The sequence below is a fragment of the Cajanus cajan genome, chromosome 8 (assembly GCF_000230855.2).
Source record: "Cajanus cajan strain Asha chromosome 8, NIPB_CcT2T_4, whole genome shotgun sequence".
Taxonomy (NCBI): Eukaryota; Viridiplantae; Streptophyta; class Magnoliopsida; order Fabales; family Fabaceae; genus Cajanus; species Cajanus cajan.
The window spans coordinates 33,129,706-33,147,738 of record NC_138524.1 but is presented as its reverse complement, the minus strand read 5'-3'; the positions used below and the strand labels follow the sequence as shown (position 1 = coordinate 33,147,738).

General features: G+C 29.9%; 1 protein-coding gene across 4 annotated transcripts in view; it reads left to right on the top strand.

Moving 5' to 3' along the window:
* Nucleotides 1–18,033, top strand: part of LOC109788185 (putative LRR receptor-like serine/threonine-protein kinase At1g56140) — a 91,905-nt gene that overhangs the window by 65,091 nt on the left and 8,781 nt on the right. For all 4 annotated transcript variants that reach the window (XM_083062392.1, XM_083062391.1, XM_083062393.1 and 1 more), the window contains 3 exons: nucleotides 3,647–3,691; nucleotides 4,160–4,221; nucleotides 16,551–16,927. In XM_083062392.1, the coding sequence (XP_082918518.1) occupies nucleotides 3,647–3,691; nucleotides 4,160–4,221; nucleotides 16,551–16,927 (484 nt within the window). The remainder of the gene's footprint in view (nucleotides 1–3,646; nucleotides 3,692–4,159; nucleotides 4,222–16,550; nucleotides 16,928–18,033) is intronic.

Below are 18,033 nucleotides of genomic sequence, written 5' to 3'. Positions count from 1 at the left end.
AGTAACATGCAAAACCTAAATGTCCTACCACAAGTGTCAACTATTGAAGTTTAGAAATAGTGAAGGCAAGGTGCAATATTATAAGTTAGAAGAGGAATGAGAAAATGTTGTCTACTACTTACACTTCTAAGAGACCATATATGAGCCAAAAGAAAATATAGTGACTAATAATAAAGTGACGAATATTTAGACATGTAGCCCAATTTGAGTCACTAAAGGCTTTCAATTGTAAAGTAGAATCAACAGATAATAATAATCTTGGAGTTGGGAAGGCTTTAATGTAATGAACAATATAAAGAGCAACATCCAAGTGATGTTGGGTAGGAAATTGCATAAACTAACTTAGATGCTAAATAACAAAGGATTTTTTTTGTCTTATCGTGGTTAAGTATAATAGCCTATCAATGAGCCTTCCATAGAAATTTGGGTCCCAAGGAGCAATAGCATCGCATAATAATTTGTACCCTTTGCTCATAAAAGTGGAACAAGGTTTCGAAGCTAGAATCCTAGACTTAGAAAGAACGTATAACATATTTTCATTAGTAGATATGAATTCCTTTTGTAGTGCGAGGCACTTCAAGTCCTCAGAAATACTTGAGTTTACCAAGATCCTTGATTTTAAATTTGTTTTGTAGAAGCTCTTTTACAAATGCTATATCACTAGGTGAGTTTTCAATAATAATAACATCATCCACATATGCTAAAAGGAGCCATGTTTCTTAGTTAAGAAAGCGTAATCGTAGGTAGAATGAGATAAACCAAAAAGAATGACAACTTAGCAAGCCATTGCCATCTCACTTGTTTAAGAAATAGAGGAAATTGACAGGGCAACACACTTGATTAGGAAAAAATGGAATAAGTCCTTGTGGTAATTCCAAATGACATGTATTAAATACACTATTTCTATTTATTTTAACATAAGGAAAACTTGTACAAAATATATCAAGAACCTTATTGGATGGATAGCCTAAATCTTAAATGCTAAATATCATTTACATGTATAGAATCAAAATTAGCAATAAGGAAAAAAGAAACAAAATTTGCCCTTGGTCTTTTTATATGATACAACCCATTATACAGTTTAACATGCCCAATCATCTTCAATGAAGGCATGTCCTATATATCACAATAAGATTGATAAAAAGTGAGCTTGTTGTTTAAGGAAGAGATGAGTTATAGAATAGAAATTATATTTAATGTAATAATTTACCATTATAACAATTCCATTTAGAAGATTAACATGTGAATGTTTAATAACATGAAAAAGTGACTGAAAGGGATGACTAGTGTGTAACATGATCAGTAGCATCACTATATATCAAGAATTCAAGAGTGGTAAATTTTGAGATTGATTTTCCTAAAGAAGGATATTGTTGATGGATTGAAGACTCACTTATAATGCTTGAATTCAGTTAACATACTATATGAGAAGTTTGAATGTTGGAATGTTGCAATGTTGTGATTGTTGTAGCTATTTAGGTTCAAACTAAGCATTATTGGTTTCTTTTTGAACATTTTGGGACCAAAACTTGATCTCTTGAAACTGACTTTGTTCTTCCTTGGGTACATAATTTTGTGGACAACAAAGTTACCTCCTTGCTTATATTGCATAGCAAAGTCGTGGTTGAAGTAACATTGAACAATTGTATGACCAAACTTATTGTAGTAAGTGAACTGTTTGGTTATATAGTTTCATCTTCCTCTACATGAAGTTCCTTCTCTCCTATACCAAAACTTTTGGTGCCTCTTCCTTTACAAAAATTACCATTACCTTCCTTTATGTCCTCCAATTTCCTTGACTGCTTTGTTGGTTTGAAGAATTCAAAAGGACCTTTGAATTACTACTTTCTTTTATTGGGTTTGTTTTTGCAAAACAGTAGCATAAGCCTAGTTGATAGATAAAAATGGCTTCATCATTGATATATATATTTGACTTAACAATGTTGTAAAATCACTCTAAGATCTTTAAAAAAATATACTTTCTTTTCTTTCTTGTCTTTTCAAAATTGATTTGATTAAATCATTGGTACACTTAATTAAACATGAACAATATGGGCTAGAAATCAACATATCTAACTCATCCTACAAAATTCCCAATTCTATAACATAATCGGTCACACTCTTTTCTCCTTGAGGGAGTCACTTCTTGAAGTCAATTTGAAATTCTAAAGTAGTCCCCTTTTATGAATCTTTCTTTTAATTCATTCCACAATTTCTTGGAATTATCTATGTAGATTATGCTTTGTGAAATTTGAGGAGAAAGAGATCTCGTAATCTATGAAACAACCATAATATAGCACCTTTGTCATGCCCTATAATTGATATCATCCTTATTAAGTATTGGCAGCGTGTCATCAATAAATTCCAGTTTGTTTTTAAACTATAGTGCTCTAAAAATAGCACAACTCTACGTGTGATAATTAATTTGATTTAAAGCAGGATAAAAAGAATTATACTTGAACTTTCTCCAAGTTGGAAATAATATGGACTCAATGCATTATGCAATTCATTTTCTTAAGAAGTCTTCTTCTTGCATTGTTTAACTTTTGGGTCTTTCATATTCAAAATCTTAGATCAAGTTGAATAATGAGTAGAGTGGTATTTATGAAGAAAAATATTCATGAAAGTGAAAACAATGTTGTGCTTGAAGCTAAGAAAATTATGTGAATTAAGGAAGGGAAGAAACATCTTTTTCATAACTTGAAATTGAGAACTTGTGGAGTAGAAGCAAAGATGAAGTTGCTCTAATACCTTATTGGATTTATGAATAAAAAGCATGGGTATTAATCAATAAGGAAAATACAAATATATAGGGGTTCACGGTTGTAACCCACTTGGTGTTAGCTAACCAATTTATCATAATTAACACAAACCTAAACTAGCTATAAAAATACATAAAAATATGTCCTTACAAATATATGTGTGTGTGTGCGTGCACATGTCTATGTATCTTTGATTTTGGCAACCTAATAATTTAAATTGAATATGTGAAACTATTTGTATATTTTAATTCCCTTTTCTCCCCTACTTAGTTTTTTTTTTTTAATTTTAGTTTTATTATCTGTACGTAGCATTCTTATTTGTAAAAAAAAGATTCCCAATTTTTTTTCCATAAATATTCCTATAAACTTATAGCACAATATCTTAAGCACCAAACATATAAGTAGCAAATGATTAGAAAACTAAATGTAAAATTGATATAAAAAGAAAAATAATGTTTGTTAAAGTGATTAACCTTAACCAACAAGTCGTTGATCCAAGTAGTACTAGATTTGGTCCCTTTAAGCTCGAGTCTTATGTATGTAAAAATGTGGTTAGGAGGGGAGACCTTACTAAAAGGGATTAACCAAGTTCCCTAACAGATATTAGTCATTGGCAAAGCTACTAGGTACTTCGTACTAATAATATGATTAAAAAAATGGTTCACCTTTGTAAAAGAGAAAAACTAGTGAAAATGAAGTTCAAGTTTCTATTGTTTTTTCCCTTGAGCCATTACAAAATAATAATAAATTAAATTCAAGTTATATTTACATTTCAAGTTTTGAAAATTGTACAACTGACTAATTGTAGTTTGTTTAATTTATTATGTTTTTGCTATATAGTCAAATGAAACAAATATTGAGATATTTTGTGTTATGATATGCAGCAATTTAGTTGCCAACAAATTGACAATAGAGAATTCAAATGGCAGGTGATTTTTTTCTTATCAATAATGATGATTATTTTAATGATTATTGAAAAATATTTTGTAACTAATTTTTTTCTTTTCCGAAATGGAGTGATGTTTGATTAATATTTAATCAATTAGTCCTAGTTTATGGTAAGAATTAGATAATCATTGGATGGTTGTACATCTTATTTAGAATATTTTAGCAATTTTAAGGTTTATCTTAAAAATTATTTTCAAATATAAAATTAGTCAGTTTTATTAGTTTATTTACATTGATTATGTAGTACTAACTTCAACATTAGCTCTTAAGAATGGTACAATTTCATTTGATCTTGTACCTATATAATTCTAATCCAGGATTTCTTGGTCTCATATCTCTCCTTGATATCTTATGACATAATTGTTCCACACAGTGCTTATAATAGATATTGTTATTGTTGAAAGCCATATGCATATTTTTCTAATTACCAAACATGTTTTCTTTTCTAGATTACCTTCTGGACTCGACTGTTTACAAAAAAATTTCCCTTGCAACCGTGGTATTGGAAGATGTAAGTATGGATTTAATCTTAGTTTACTTAACTTGCTCTAAATTCATATGGAAAAATGATCTTCATTTTTATTAATTACTACTATTTGTCTTTAAGCAAAAACATTTGTTCTTTTTTAACTTAACTTTACGGCAACACTCAAAGTTGTTAAGATGTTTCACTTTGATTAAGAATATGACTAAAATATTTTCCATAAAACTTAAGTATACTTTTCCCTTAACACTAGGGTTGGCCTAATAGTGAGGGTTGATATAGTATGTAAATGGTCATAGATTTGAACCTTGTTGTCATTATTTTTGTCTTTTATATTGATAAAAGTAAAATAAAAAACTTTCCCTTCAAGTTAGCTTATTACAATGTTGGTCCGTTTTAAATATTTAATCAAATATAACATATATCCTTAATGCATATTTTTTATATAAGTAGTACTAATTAATTAATTCTTTTAAGTAATTCTCAGTTGTACAACCTCATACCTGTACAAATATTTGGATCCCTCTCATTCTAGTATGTCTGGGCTATTACAATGACATTTTTTTTACCAAAACCAACAAAGAAAATGTTACTTTTATGTCAGTTATGGTCATAAATGACATAAGAAATATTGTTTTTAAATAACCTATACTACTTTCCTTTCTATTAATTTATAAAAGGACAATTAAGCAGTTCAATATATATAGTACAGGATTGACAGTTAGCAATCCTATATAATATATTATCAATTTAAATATATTAAAAGTATAAATGAATTAATTAAACTACACACACATATATATATATATATATATATATATATATGTGTGTGTGTGTATGTATATATATATATATATATATATATATGATAAAATTTATAAGGTAAGCTATATATTAAAACTCATTAGGTGTAAACATCATAACTGATGTAAATTACATAAACATAAGCATGTTTTCAACTAAAATAAATGTAACAACCATTTACAAGATATCATAAATAGTCAAAAAATATGAAGTCCGCTGTGTGTGGATGTCTTTCAAGTCTTCCTCCGTGAATGGACATGGGTTGTTGAATATATACAAAAATTCAAATTAGAGATAAATTAAATATTACTTGATCAAGAAATACTCATATGACATTTAATAAGTAACTTGATTTTTAAATGTACATGAGTCAACAATAATTCTATAGATAATTGAGAGCATTTGCTTCATCATATAATATTCGCACTCATGGTTATTAAATTGTATTGGGCACTACAAATTGAATATATACAATCAAAATGTATTTTAAATTGTTTTTGAATGTTAGTTTAACAATTAGCTTACATTTGGCTCAATATATGTAAGCTTCCTCTGAGATACAAGTGTATGATTTGGAATGGAAAGTCAATAAATAGCTGATACATCCACAAGGATCAATTGAGACATACTACGATGACCTCTAAGGGTTGTGGTGGGAAATTGATTTCCACTGATCAAACCTTATGACTTGTAAAATTGATATTTGAAAATTCAATTTGACTATTCAAAGGAAAAAGTTTACTACTTCCTTGATGCCTTGGATGATCGGTTGGATAGGATTTACGAAGACGTACTACAAATTAAGTCATTTCCCATAGTTAAATAGAAATACACTTTTGTTTGAAGTGAATATGTATGGAAGAGTTGAGGAACATCTCTACATGTACTGTACTTGCATTGAAGGGAGAACTTCAATAGGTTGGACAAACTAGAGAACCGAACCACTCAACCAACTATTATATTTCAAATTGATGTTGCATGAACTTGGTTACAATGCAACTAGTGAACATTTTGCAAGACAAGAGACATTGTCTTCTAATTCAAGGTTTGGGTTAGGTAATGGTAAGACAAACAAGCCAAAGTCTCAAACTGATAGCATGGTGTATACACATTGTAGGAATGCTAAACGCACACATGATACTTGCTTTAAATTACACGAATATCTTAATTAATAAGATAAATATAAGGCCCAAAAATCACTTGAAGCTATTTCCAAAACTTGGTTGGGATTTGTTGTTGTTACATATGCAAAACCACAACTATCATCATTACCAAACATGATTAAGAATTATGGATAAATAACTTAGCACAACTGAACATATGATACATGATTCTAGTGGCTTTATCAATTCTACACTACTATATGCAAGAGACATTCAATGTCGATTATTTTCTAAATTCTATGTTGACTCAGGATATGACATAGATCCCAATGACATAGAATGGCAAAATATTTTGTGATGGGTGTTGACCACCCGACATAGAATGTTACATTTTTTATGTCAGGTGGTCAACATCAATCATAGTATGGGTACCAAATGTGATGATTTAAACACATTGACACTCGTGTTCTATGATGAATTTGGTCAAATTCGTCATAGAATATGCAATTTTTTTTAATGTCATTCATTTTTTGAATTTTCCCAAACCTATACAACAAAAATACATTCCAAGAAATTTCAAAACAACATATTGTTGTCTAGTTCAATACAAACCTATATAAAATACAATATCTATCATTTAAATTGAAATAATGTATAAATTAAACTACATAGCAATGGAAGAGAGATAACAATAAAGTTAAAGTTAACAATAACTGTCATTAATTAATAATAATATACACAAATAAAACTAAAAATATATACCCAAATATGTACCAAGAGGATAAAACTAAAACATGAATATCTAGCCAATGTACACAAATAAAACTAAAACAATGTACAAAAACATAAATCAAACCTCAAATTGACTCAAAAAAAAAAGTGGATGTCCATCTTTTACAGATATTTACCAAGTCTTTATGAGAAAATGAAGTTGAATTTTTTAATAATTAAAGAATGAAATTGTTATTTGTTTCATTAATATATATATATATATATATATAAAGAACCCACAAAGATTGAAAGTAGATAATTACGAGCCAATGAAGTGTTTAGCAGGCAACTCAATAGTTTTCTTGTGTAGTTCACATGAGAGAACTACAAGAAATTGACTCAATATTATAACAAGTAGCTACCAATGTGCACTATATTTTGTATATTATTAGAAATTGTTAAGTTATTGTAAACTTTAAATAAAATACAATACAAGTACTTAACCATTCAAATAAGGTGCTAAGTACGCCTTTATTCCTCCTAGCCTGCATAGGTCGATGAAATGCTGCTTCACATTAATGCCTTTATTTCAAACACTCTGGATGGCAATTAGGTCTATGAAACCATAATAAAAAACACTTAGCATCTCCATAAAGATGTGATGAAGAGACCTATAATTATGTACACAAAAATAATATTAGGAATCTGTAATTGAATAAATTAAGATAAAAAAAACAATTACAAATAATACTCACTTAAGTGTTACCTTTGAGAAGCATTTCACTCAACAACTTTAGAAATTCTTTAAAGCTTTTATTAGTTCATCTAATTTTTGCCTTAAGAATGAATAATCTTAATATTGCGGACAATTGTGTAAAATTAGAGTAGTCTTGATACAAAGGTTTCTCTATATTGCTACATAAACTATCATACATATATGTGCATTTGAAATATATGGATTTAGTGGAGGTTGATTTTGGATTTACCCAGGGTTAAAACCACCATTAATGACATTACTTGCGGTTGCACTTTCTGCAGCCAAATTTTTCGTTGGTAATGTGTTACCAGCGGTTTTAGCGAACCCCGGGTAAATTCACATGTTTCCGGCAGTTTTAAAACCTGATTAATTACCAAAGGATTTAAAACCCCAGTTAATTACTAGTAGTTTTAAAACCCCATTTAATTACTAGCGATTTTAAAATCCTGGTTAATTTCCAGCATATTCAAATTCCCAAATGATTGCCCAGGGTTTTAGAACCCTAGTTAATTTCTCGCAGTAAACCTTTGACAGTTAGATGAGGTTTTCTATTAAATAATAAAGGTCAATAATCTTATCATGGTGCTGCACTTGTCTGCAGTCTTTAACTCCCAATAATTGTTAAGGTTCAATTACTATAAAATATTTGTGAAATGAGTTATTTAACCTCATCATTATCATTTTTATTTTAACATTTATTTCTTAATCGTGTATGTCGATAAATTTTTGAACCACTATTATTCTCATAAATTATTATTTTTATTTGTTGTGTATACATGTATACATACATATATATATATATATATACATACATATATATATATATATATATATATATACATACATATATATATATATATATATAATACTAGTTTTTAGAAGATCTTAGTTTTCTTAATAAAGCATGTAGATCAAATCAAGAAATGAATTTGTAAGTTAAAAATATAAACAATTTATATTTCTACCATAACTTACTGAGTCTATAAAATAAGAAGCTTAAAATTAACACAATGTAGCATAGTAGTAATAAGGGGGTATTCTCATGAAGTCACTCCTAAAAGAAGAAAAATTGAAACATAACACACACACACACACACACACACACGCGCACACACACACACACACACACACACACACACACACACACACACACACATATATATATATATATATATATATATATATTACTCAAAATAAACTAGCACGAAGATTTTATCTTCTAATAATGAAGCACAAATCAACTACAAATTAATTAATGTGCTTTTAAGCTATCACCCACGCCCCACTTCACGTTGAGAATTTGTTTCATTCGTTGGCACACTTCATTGATCAAAAACTTACAATATAAGCATAAATCATAATTAGAAACACAAAATATATAATATTAGATATTAAAAAAGTTATTTCATTTTGAAACACTACTGATGAATTATTGAACATAGCCGAGTCAAAAGGTAATTGGCCTTGATAGTTTTGAGTAAAAAAGTTCATCATTGCCTCAAATCTTTTATCTCGTTCTTTAAATTTTTATTTTTTTCGATCATTGTTCTATTTTCTTCATCCAATTGTGATTTCAACGTAGTCACCTGTATTGAAATATCACTTTAAATAAATTAGTCTAACCTGCACAAAGAGATCAATAACATTTTTACTTGGTCTCAATTATTCAATATAATACTAGAATGATTCAATTAAGCCAACATTAACCTTACCTTACCTTATTATAACCAACACACCAAACAAACTCAACCATTTTTTATCCACTAGGAAGTGATTCAAAGTATAAAACAAGAACAAGCATCATTACTAGACTTGGAAGAAGCTATATGGATGCTTAACCAAGCAAATGAACTCAAATTTTCTAAGCCAGATGCACTTCTCAGTAATAGTCATAATTAACTCAATAAATAAAATATGATGTAGGGAGCATATAAAAAATAAGGAACATATCAATTACCTTCTCCACAGTCTTTCCTGTGATTTCATATGGTAATTTTGGTGCAGCAGCCGCTGTAGTACTGACACTTGAAGTAGTTCTACAGGACAAGCAGAAAAAAAATATCAAAAACACAAAAAACAATATTAGATTTATTAAAATCAAATCCATCACTCACAAAGCCAAAACATTAGAAATATTTTGCTTGATTTTGCTCATACATTCCATTAAGTGTCTGATAGTTTTTAGAAAATTAAAAGAAATGATGAGCAACTCATTAATTCTACAAAAAATTGAAAGTATAAGATTGTTATTTAATTAATATATGTGGCTGCATCTCAAGTTCTAACATAAAATACTAATTAGGATTTAGAATAGTCAAAAAAAATTTAGGAGCAGTAATGTGTAAAAGGAAAAGTGAAATAAAGTAAATATTAGTCCAAAAAGATATAAATATTTATCTCATACATAACATAAATTAAATTATAAAAGGAAAAACTGAAATGTACAGGAGCAGTAGCATTTTAGTTTAGGTAAGGTTTAGTTTTGCTTAGTGAGGCACATCATGCGTGAAGCCACACATTTGGTCTATAACATGTAAAGCCCACCCACATGGATTATCAATAGCAATTAACAATGCAACCACCTTTGTCTTGGTGCCTCTTCATCACCATTTGCATATAAGAAACATTACCAAAAAAAATATAATTAAAATATAATTAATGGTACTGGATTAAACAACACCTTCTGCAATTATATTTTCAACTGCATGGATTTGTATCCTTAGAAGACCTTGATAATCATTCATAAAAAAATAATGATACTCATAAAAAAAATTAAGTGAAAAGTTTTTAGAAAATATTCCAACACGATTAGTTAAGTCATGTAGAGAAAGGAGATATTGCTATGAGAATCAAAATTGTTTGTATTAGTCAAGATTTCAAGTGAGGTACCATAGAGAAAGTAGGGGTTTCGATGTTTACCTTATAAAAAAAAGTCTCTAAAGCAGGGGTCTCAAAATTGTTTATTATTCAAGTCCTACACTTGGTCATTCACACATTTGGCCATTCCCTTACAATGTCAGTTAATAGAAAAAATGCAAAATGGACCAACCTCAAGCCACAAAAGGAACTCAAACCACCTCATTAAGACTTTTGACCATGCTCCAGAACTCCTCCTTTCGTATATACACACAAAAATATATGCAAAAATTTAAAGACTGTTGATTAATAAACAAATAAAAAAGAGATAAGAAATGTACCATTGGAGAGGCTAAACGTAGGTGGTGAATCGGGAAAGAGGGAAGTATCAATTGTTGAGTTGCTGACCAAATTTCTCCAATACGAAAATCTAGAAGGGTTTGCAAAAGACACCACAAAATTTTAGGGTTTTCTTTGTATCAATAAGAAGGGTTTGTGAGAGTTGCGGAGAACGAGGCTCATTCACTGTCAAAACTTTACCAATGTGTGAATTTTGAAGGATTACGTGAGAGACATGGTGAAATTTCAGGGTTTGTTTTTCACTAATCTAAAAGGGTTTGTACATGAGAGGGAAAGGCAAATGTAAGAGAGGGAAAGCCAAACGTGAGAGGAAAAGCCAAGCCTGATTGGAAAAAAAAAAGAAATGAAAATTATAATTTCAAAAAAATAATATTTTAAAGGAATATATTAACAATTTGAACTTCTCCGCAGTTTTAGTTTCAACCGCTACTATTGCACAATAATTTTATCGGGGTTATTGAAACCCCAGGTATTATTTGTTGTCTCGAGGGTTAAGACAACCCCCACTAAAAAAACCCCATTAAATTCATGTTTCTTGTAGTATCTAGTCGATCGTCCATCTCTAAATTGACTTGTTGCTTTTGTGTATGATGCACTTGTATGTATGGATATCTAACAATTCACTATGCCATGTTCATACTGTGTAGCTTTTAAGGAAACCTTCACATAAAATATACTTTCATATAATGTCTACTAGCTACCTTTGCAAATTGAAATAATTCACTTAAGGAGATCAGAACTTGTCATTATTGTCTGTAACATTCATTTGTGCAAACTGAAGAAACTCTTCCACTTCATTCTCATATTCAAAAATTGTGTGTAAACAATTCATCCAACTTCAATCCATTAGTGCATTCATCTAAGATAAATTGTGTCAACCTTAGTTTTTAATAATAGGTGTGACCTTACCCATTCAAAAATATAATTCTTTATACTTGATTAATACATAAAGGTAAAGTCTCATACATTAAACTTGACAAAATGTTGACAAAATTTTGCAATGGTCTCTAAGTAAACAAAAGGAAAGTGTTGAAATCAAATTCAACACAATCGAGTATACACCCAAAGAACAACAAGAAATGCAAACAATCGAGATCTTATAAAATTTAAAATGAGACTTAACTTTTCTCTCTCTCTATATATATATATTTATATATATATATATATATATTGATCTATTATTAAAAATATATTTTCCAAACTGTCCAAATGGATAATTTAAGATTCAATATAATGATTATACATTAATTGTGTAAACATTGTATTCAATCTCAAATGGGAAACTAAGGTTGACTCATAATTAATCAATATTCCTAACAATTATCATGACGCTTTCTACCTCGCATACCATAATACATTAAAATAAATAAACTAAATAACAAAGTCTTTTATAAATAAAATTTAGCCTGTTCAACATAGAAGGTATCTCATTCTAACTTAAACATTTAACAACAGAAATTCAATTAAACTTATAAAGAATAACAATTGTCTTAAAACATAATCAATAGAAAGATAAATCCTAACTAAGCTTTGATGTCACATCTTATCAACGCATAACCCATCTTTGAGGACTAGGCCTCATCACCAACATCCTAAACATCAAGATGCAAGTCACCTGCAATAACATACAAGAAGGATAACACAAAGAAGGGGAGTGAGAAACATCTCACTCTAGTTCACAACATAGAATTCAACCGAATAGCCATACACAAACAATACTACAAAGTCATAATCATAACAATAGTCGAAAACATGAGGCAATTATCTAAAAACATAACAAAGCATAGTTAAATTGGTATCATAGAATGATTTCACATAACTAAAACAAGTTAATACAAAAAATTCATTCACATGCACTATACAATGGACACGGACTACAAATAATCATGCATGTAGCACCAAAAAAAATAATCACATGGTGCATTTCCTCAAGCAACACACAGAGTAGCCTAAGAGTATATGTTGGTAACACCCTCAACGAACTCTCACTATGAGGATATACTATTAGGGTATAGTCAGAGCAATGAAGTTGCGCAAGCTCTACCCTAAGCACAAATGGGAAAAATTAGGGTTTCACAAACTCAGTTGTCCCCAAGGACTAATTCCTAAACTTTCACATAAGGGGGCCTTCCCTAGTAGTGTATTTCATAATGTACCCTTCAAAAACATTTATGCAAATGATGAATGTCAAACAAGACTCTATGCAAGGATACATTACATTATCATATCATTTCAATTGTCAACTATTCCCATATCATATAAGTCATCAACCATTTTCTAGTGTTATACAAGTCATCAACAGTTTTTAGTTATGTACTATATAAATTCAAATAAATCAATTTGTTACTCACATTTAGTAGCATGAGAATTATATCAAAAGAATTCAAGGAATTAACAAAGGAAGATCACAAAATCTAGAACGATGTTTAGCGGCATGCATTTTGCACCCAGCGTGGAACCTCAAAAGAACCATGTTATCTATGTTTGAACCACACCCGATGTAACTAAGTTCGCACCTAATAGAAGCGTCATAGGGGAGCCCTTGGATCTTTTGTAGCCAATGAGGGTTATCTCACACTCGATGTGAGCGGCCCTGAGAGCAAGCTTTGCTCTAGGCCTCGATGATGCCCAATGAGCTCAACTCGGTGCCTAACATCGTATCAAAAAACACACATTCTATGGAATCATGAATTTTCGAACCAAAGCATCCAATACACATAATTACATTTCAATCAGTAAAAGCATTCTAGTATATGCACTAATCATAAACAAGGTGCAAATTATGCTTACTAAACACATATTCAATTAATATCCTCAAACAATCACCGATGCATTCCTTTAGGATTCTCACAAGAATTCACGAGGTCAATCAAGATTCACAATTTCAAACCCAAACACAAAATTAGAGGCATTAGCCTTTACATAACCTTAATTATTACATCAAAGAGCAACAAAAAAGACAAAGATACATTTTTGGGAAAATCCTTCACATACAAACCAACAACAAAGACAGGATTGTGGGATGCCAATACCTAGCATACATCCCATGTCCAGAGAAAGACTACTCTATCCCCCTTTACTTTGGTTCTCCAAAGCCTTCAAAGAGCAAATGTACGTGAAAATAGTAAAGAGCATAAAAATGAAAATTGATTAGGAAACTTCTTTTAAAAACTTAACTCCCTCTTAACGTCACAGTTAAAAACAATTAATCCAAGTTACAATTTCCTCCCCTCAAAAGAATTAAACAAATAAATCATTTAATAATAAAACTTTATAATATATTCATATATGTATAAAATAATTAAAATAATTATCAAAACCAAACCAAATATTGATAACCAAATATAACAATTAATAATAACAAAAATATAATTTTAATGGAAAAATCAGGGTGTTACAACTATAATAGAACACTTGAAGATAACTAAGCATATATATAAATAGAACACTTGAAGATAACTAAGCATATAATTATATATGCTTAGTTATATGTAACATTTCTTATAAGTGTTCAATATAAAATTGGGTATTCACACAGTGGTGAATGGGGATAATTGCCCCTACAAGATAATTTTTTTCCCATAAAAAATAGGTGTTATTGTGACACTGTACCTCACATATGCAGATAATTTAAAACATTTAAAACTTCCTAATGTATATATAAAGATACTTCAAACTCATGCATAAATAGTCAAAACAAAACCTCCAATTTGGGGTAAAGAGTCACATAACAAGTTTCAAAACAAATTTCATACTAATGCAAAAGTATAACACTAAACATAACTCTTGTACTTAGAAGTTAAATAAGAATATCCTCAATCTAAGTCCCAATGTCACATATCCTATTATGTATCGTAACCGACATCATCAAGAATCTAAAAAACACTACCTACAATCACATACATATAACCAAGATATGGAAACAAAGGAGAGTGCGTGAGAAAACTTCTCACTCTAATTTATGGCATGGAATAAGAAACAATTAACCAAACACACTCCATACATTATTTATACAATAACATGATAATAACAATTAACTATCACAACCATTCAATCATCACTACCAACACAATCACTTATTAACATGTAATGGACATGGACTCTCAATTTGCATGCATGTGGTACCAATGTCATTATATGCATAGTGGATATGAAACGATTGTCGATTTGCCAATTTGCATGCATGTGATGCAGGTTACATAGATTCTTTCATAACATGAAATTATTATACATACACATATGTTAATGATTTGTCACTCAAACAATTTGCCATGCATATGATTTTCCATGCTCTCAATTGTTATTAATGATACCTACACTTTACCATATACACAATTTACCAACGAGAATCAGGTATCTCATTAATTTAAGAAATCTATCAGACATACATATTCATGTCACACTCATTAACATTCATATACAGTTAGTGCCAGGCGAAAATCCATCCGCATCCGATGCAACTCATCTCGAAAAGCACTCATAACTCTCAGGATGACTCACGCCCCAACGTGACCCATGTCATGCTTGACGAGATAATAGTAGGGACTCCCTTGGAGCCCCATGCTTGGCGAGCCTCAACCCATGCTCGGTGTGAGTATCACATAGACTCACGACCTCGATAATGCCTGACATAAACAAAACAGGGAGTGAACCTACTCTCGGGCACCCCAATGCTCAACGAGACGCAAGTGGCACCTGGAGCCATATTAGAACATCCAAAACCTACAAAATTTTGAAAAATGCGATTTGGGAACCACAACTTGCACAAAACAATTCAATTTCTAAAATACCCTAATTTATTCAAACAATACATTTATAAGGCACGAATCTCATACAATCACACTTTATTAATCACCCACACAATAATCATTCAACGCATGCCCTTAGGGTTTCACAAGAAACTCAATTCTTACTTAAAGAGCTCAATACACAAAATTAATTATTTATAAGCACAAATTATAAAAATTTTGGGAGTAATAGAATCATGTGGAAGACAATCAACAAGAATAGAAAATAATTGAGATTTTTCCCTTCATACAACGCATACAACGTACAAGGGTTGAGGGTCAACCTCACTATCTATCAATTATTCCACACCCTAGAGCGAGAAATTCTCACTCTCCCCTTACCTCTATCAACAAACAATGAAGAACGAGGATCTCCGAGATGATCTTATTCTATCTCTTTTCCTCCTAGTTCTTTAGAGAGTAAAAGAAAAATGAGGGCGTGAGCAAAAAATTGACGTGTTTCTTTTTTAAATTTAAAACTCGTCCTCCCTCTAACCCATCCTTAGTTACTTATTCATAACTCTAGTTACCTATTCCTTCTTTTCACTTTATAATAATAATAATAATAATAATAATTACAACAACAACAATAATAAAATATTATAATAAAATATAATTCTCATATAATTTACTCAAAGCAAATATATAAAATTGTATTTCAACCTTAAAATGCTCTCTAACATCATTCCTTTAAATTTTATAATAAAATATATATTATTAATCTAATTACGAAAATATTGGGTGTTATGGTTACCGCTTGAGACAAATTTTTTTTTTTTAAATTGAGTGAAGGTAGAAAATTGTAAGAGATACAAATGAGAATAACTAATTTTATTAACATATCCTTTCAATTTTTACTCCTTTATTATTAAACACACGTTGAGATTACATATTTTGTCACTAAAGAAATCTTCTGCATCTACAACTCTTCACAAACCATACTATAAGAAATCTTTATACCATCATCATTTTGTGCAGATTATGATTTTGCAATAAAGTGTGGTGGTCCTCAAATTACTTCTTCAAATGGAATTGTGTTTGAAATGGACAACCAAACACTAAGTCCAGCTACCTACTTTGTTAGTGATACAAAGAGATGGGGTGTTAGTAATGTAGGATTATTCACTGGGAGCAACAACCCTCATTACAAAAGTTCTATTTCTAATCAGTTCACTAACATTGTGGATCCAGAGCTCTTCCAGACAGCTCGAATCTCTGCTTCATCACTTCGATATTATGGCCTAGGGCTGGAAAATGGTTTCTACAACATCACCCTCCAATTTGCAGAAATAACTATTTTGGATAATTCGGAATGGAAAAGTCTTGGGAGAAGAATCTTTGATATTTATATTCAGGTAAACACAGCTTGATATAACTCATTGGTGTTTCATTGGAAAGATAATCTTATATATTTTACTTGTATTGAAAAAATTCAAGTATCGTTATGAATTAAATTATATTTGCCTGTAATTTTTGTTTTATCACCATAATAATGATAATTCAAATTAATTGTAATAGATATACTAATTGTTTAGGTAATTGGATTTTGAGTGACATGAATGATAATTTAATAAGTTTAGTGTATTTTATAGGAATTCAAATTATCTTGGTTGATGGTCACAATCATTGCATGACCTGGATCTATATCAATTTTGGGATCTTCAATTTCCAAGTGATATATAATCTCAATTCGAAATCTTCAGTGAAGTGAAAGAGTGATAGTTAATTTGTTTCATTTTTCTTCCACCCCCCCCCCCCCCCCCCCCCCCGCTCAAGTTGATTTGTGTATACCAAGAATAGATAAAGTGAAAGCATCCTAATAAAATTTCCCATTTGTTTTGCATACCGACAATAAAATTTTAAAGATAATAAGTTAAGATTTTGTGGCAATTCAAGCTATAATTTTACTTCATATATGAATAAGTTAAAATAAAGAGTGAACGAGGAATATAAATGACGATGTGAGTTAAATTCAATGGATCAATAGGTTAATTTACTTATTTTATGGGTTGGATTTAATAAATCAACTCAACAGATTCAATTTGTCAACTTGCGAGTCAACCTGTCAATTTACTTTTTTTTTATATATATTTTTAAAAGATAAATTTATAGTAAATTTATATTGGTTCAAGTTTTTACTTTATTTTATAACTTAACTTCTTTTTATAGGCAACAATTCTCATTTTATATTAAATAAAAGTTTATTATTTTAATCAATATTTTTACTGATACATTTTCACGTATAGTGAGTGACAAAATGGTTAGTAACAATTAAATTGTTATTGTCATGGGATTCAGAGCAAGTATATGAAGTCAAAAGTAACAATTAAATTATTAGTTTAGTTAGTTTATTATGTGATTAATGAAAATTATAGTAGGGATATTTGGGTGTACTTTTTATTAAACATGATATTAGTTACTACTTTCTTCTTTCTTACTTATTTTATTAAGTCATTGACCT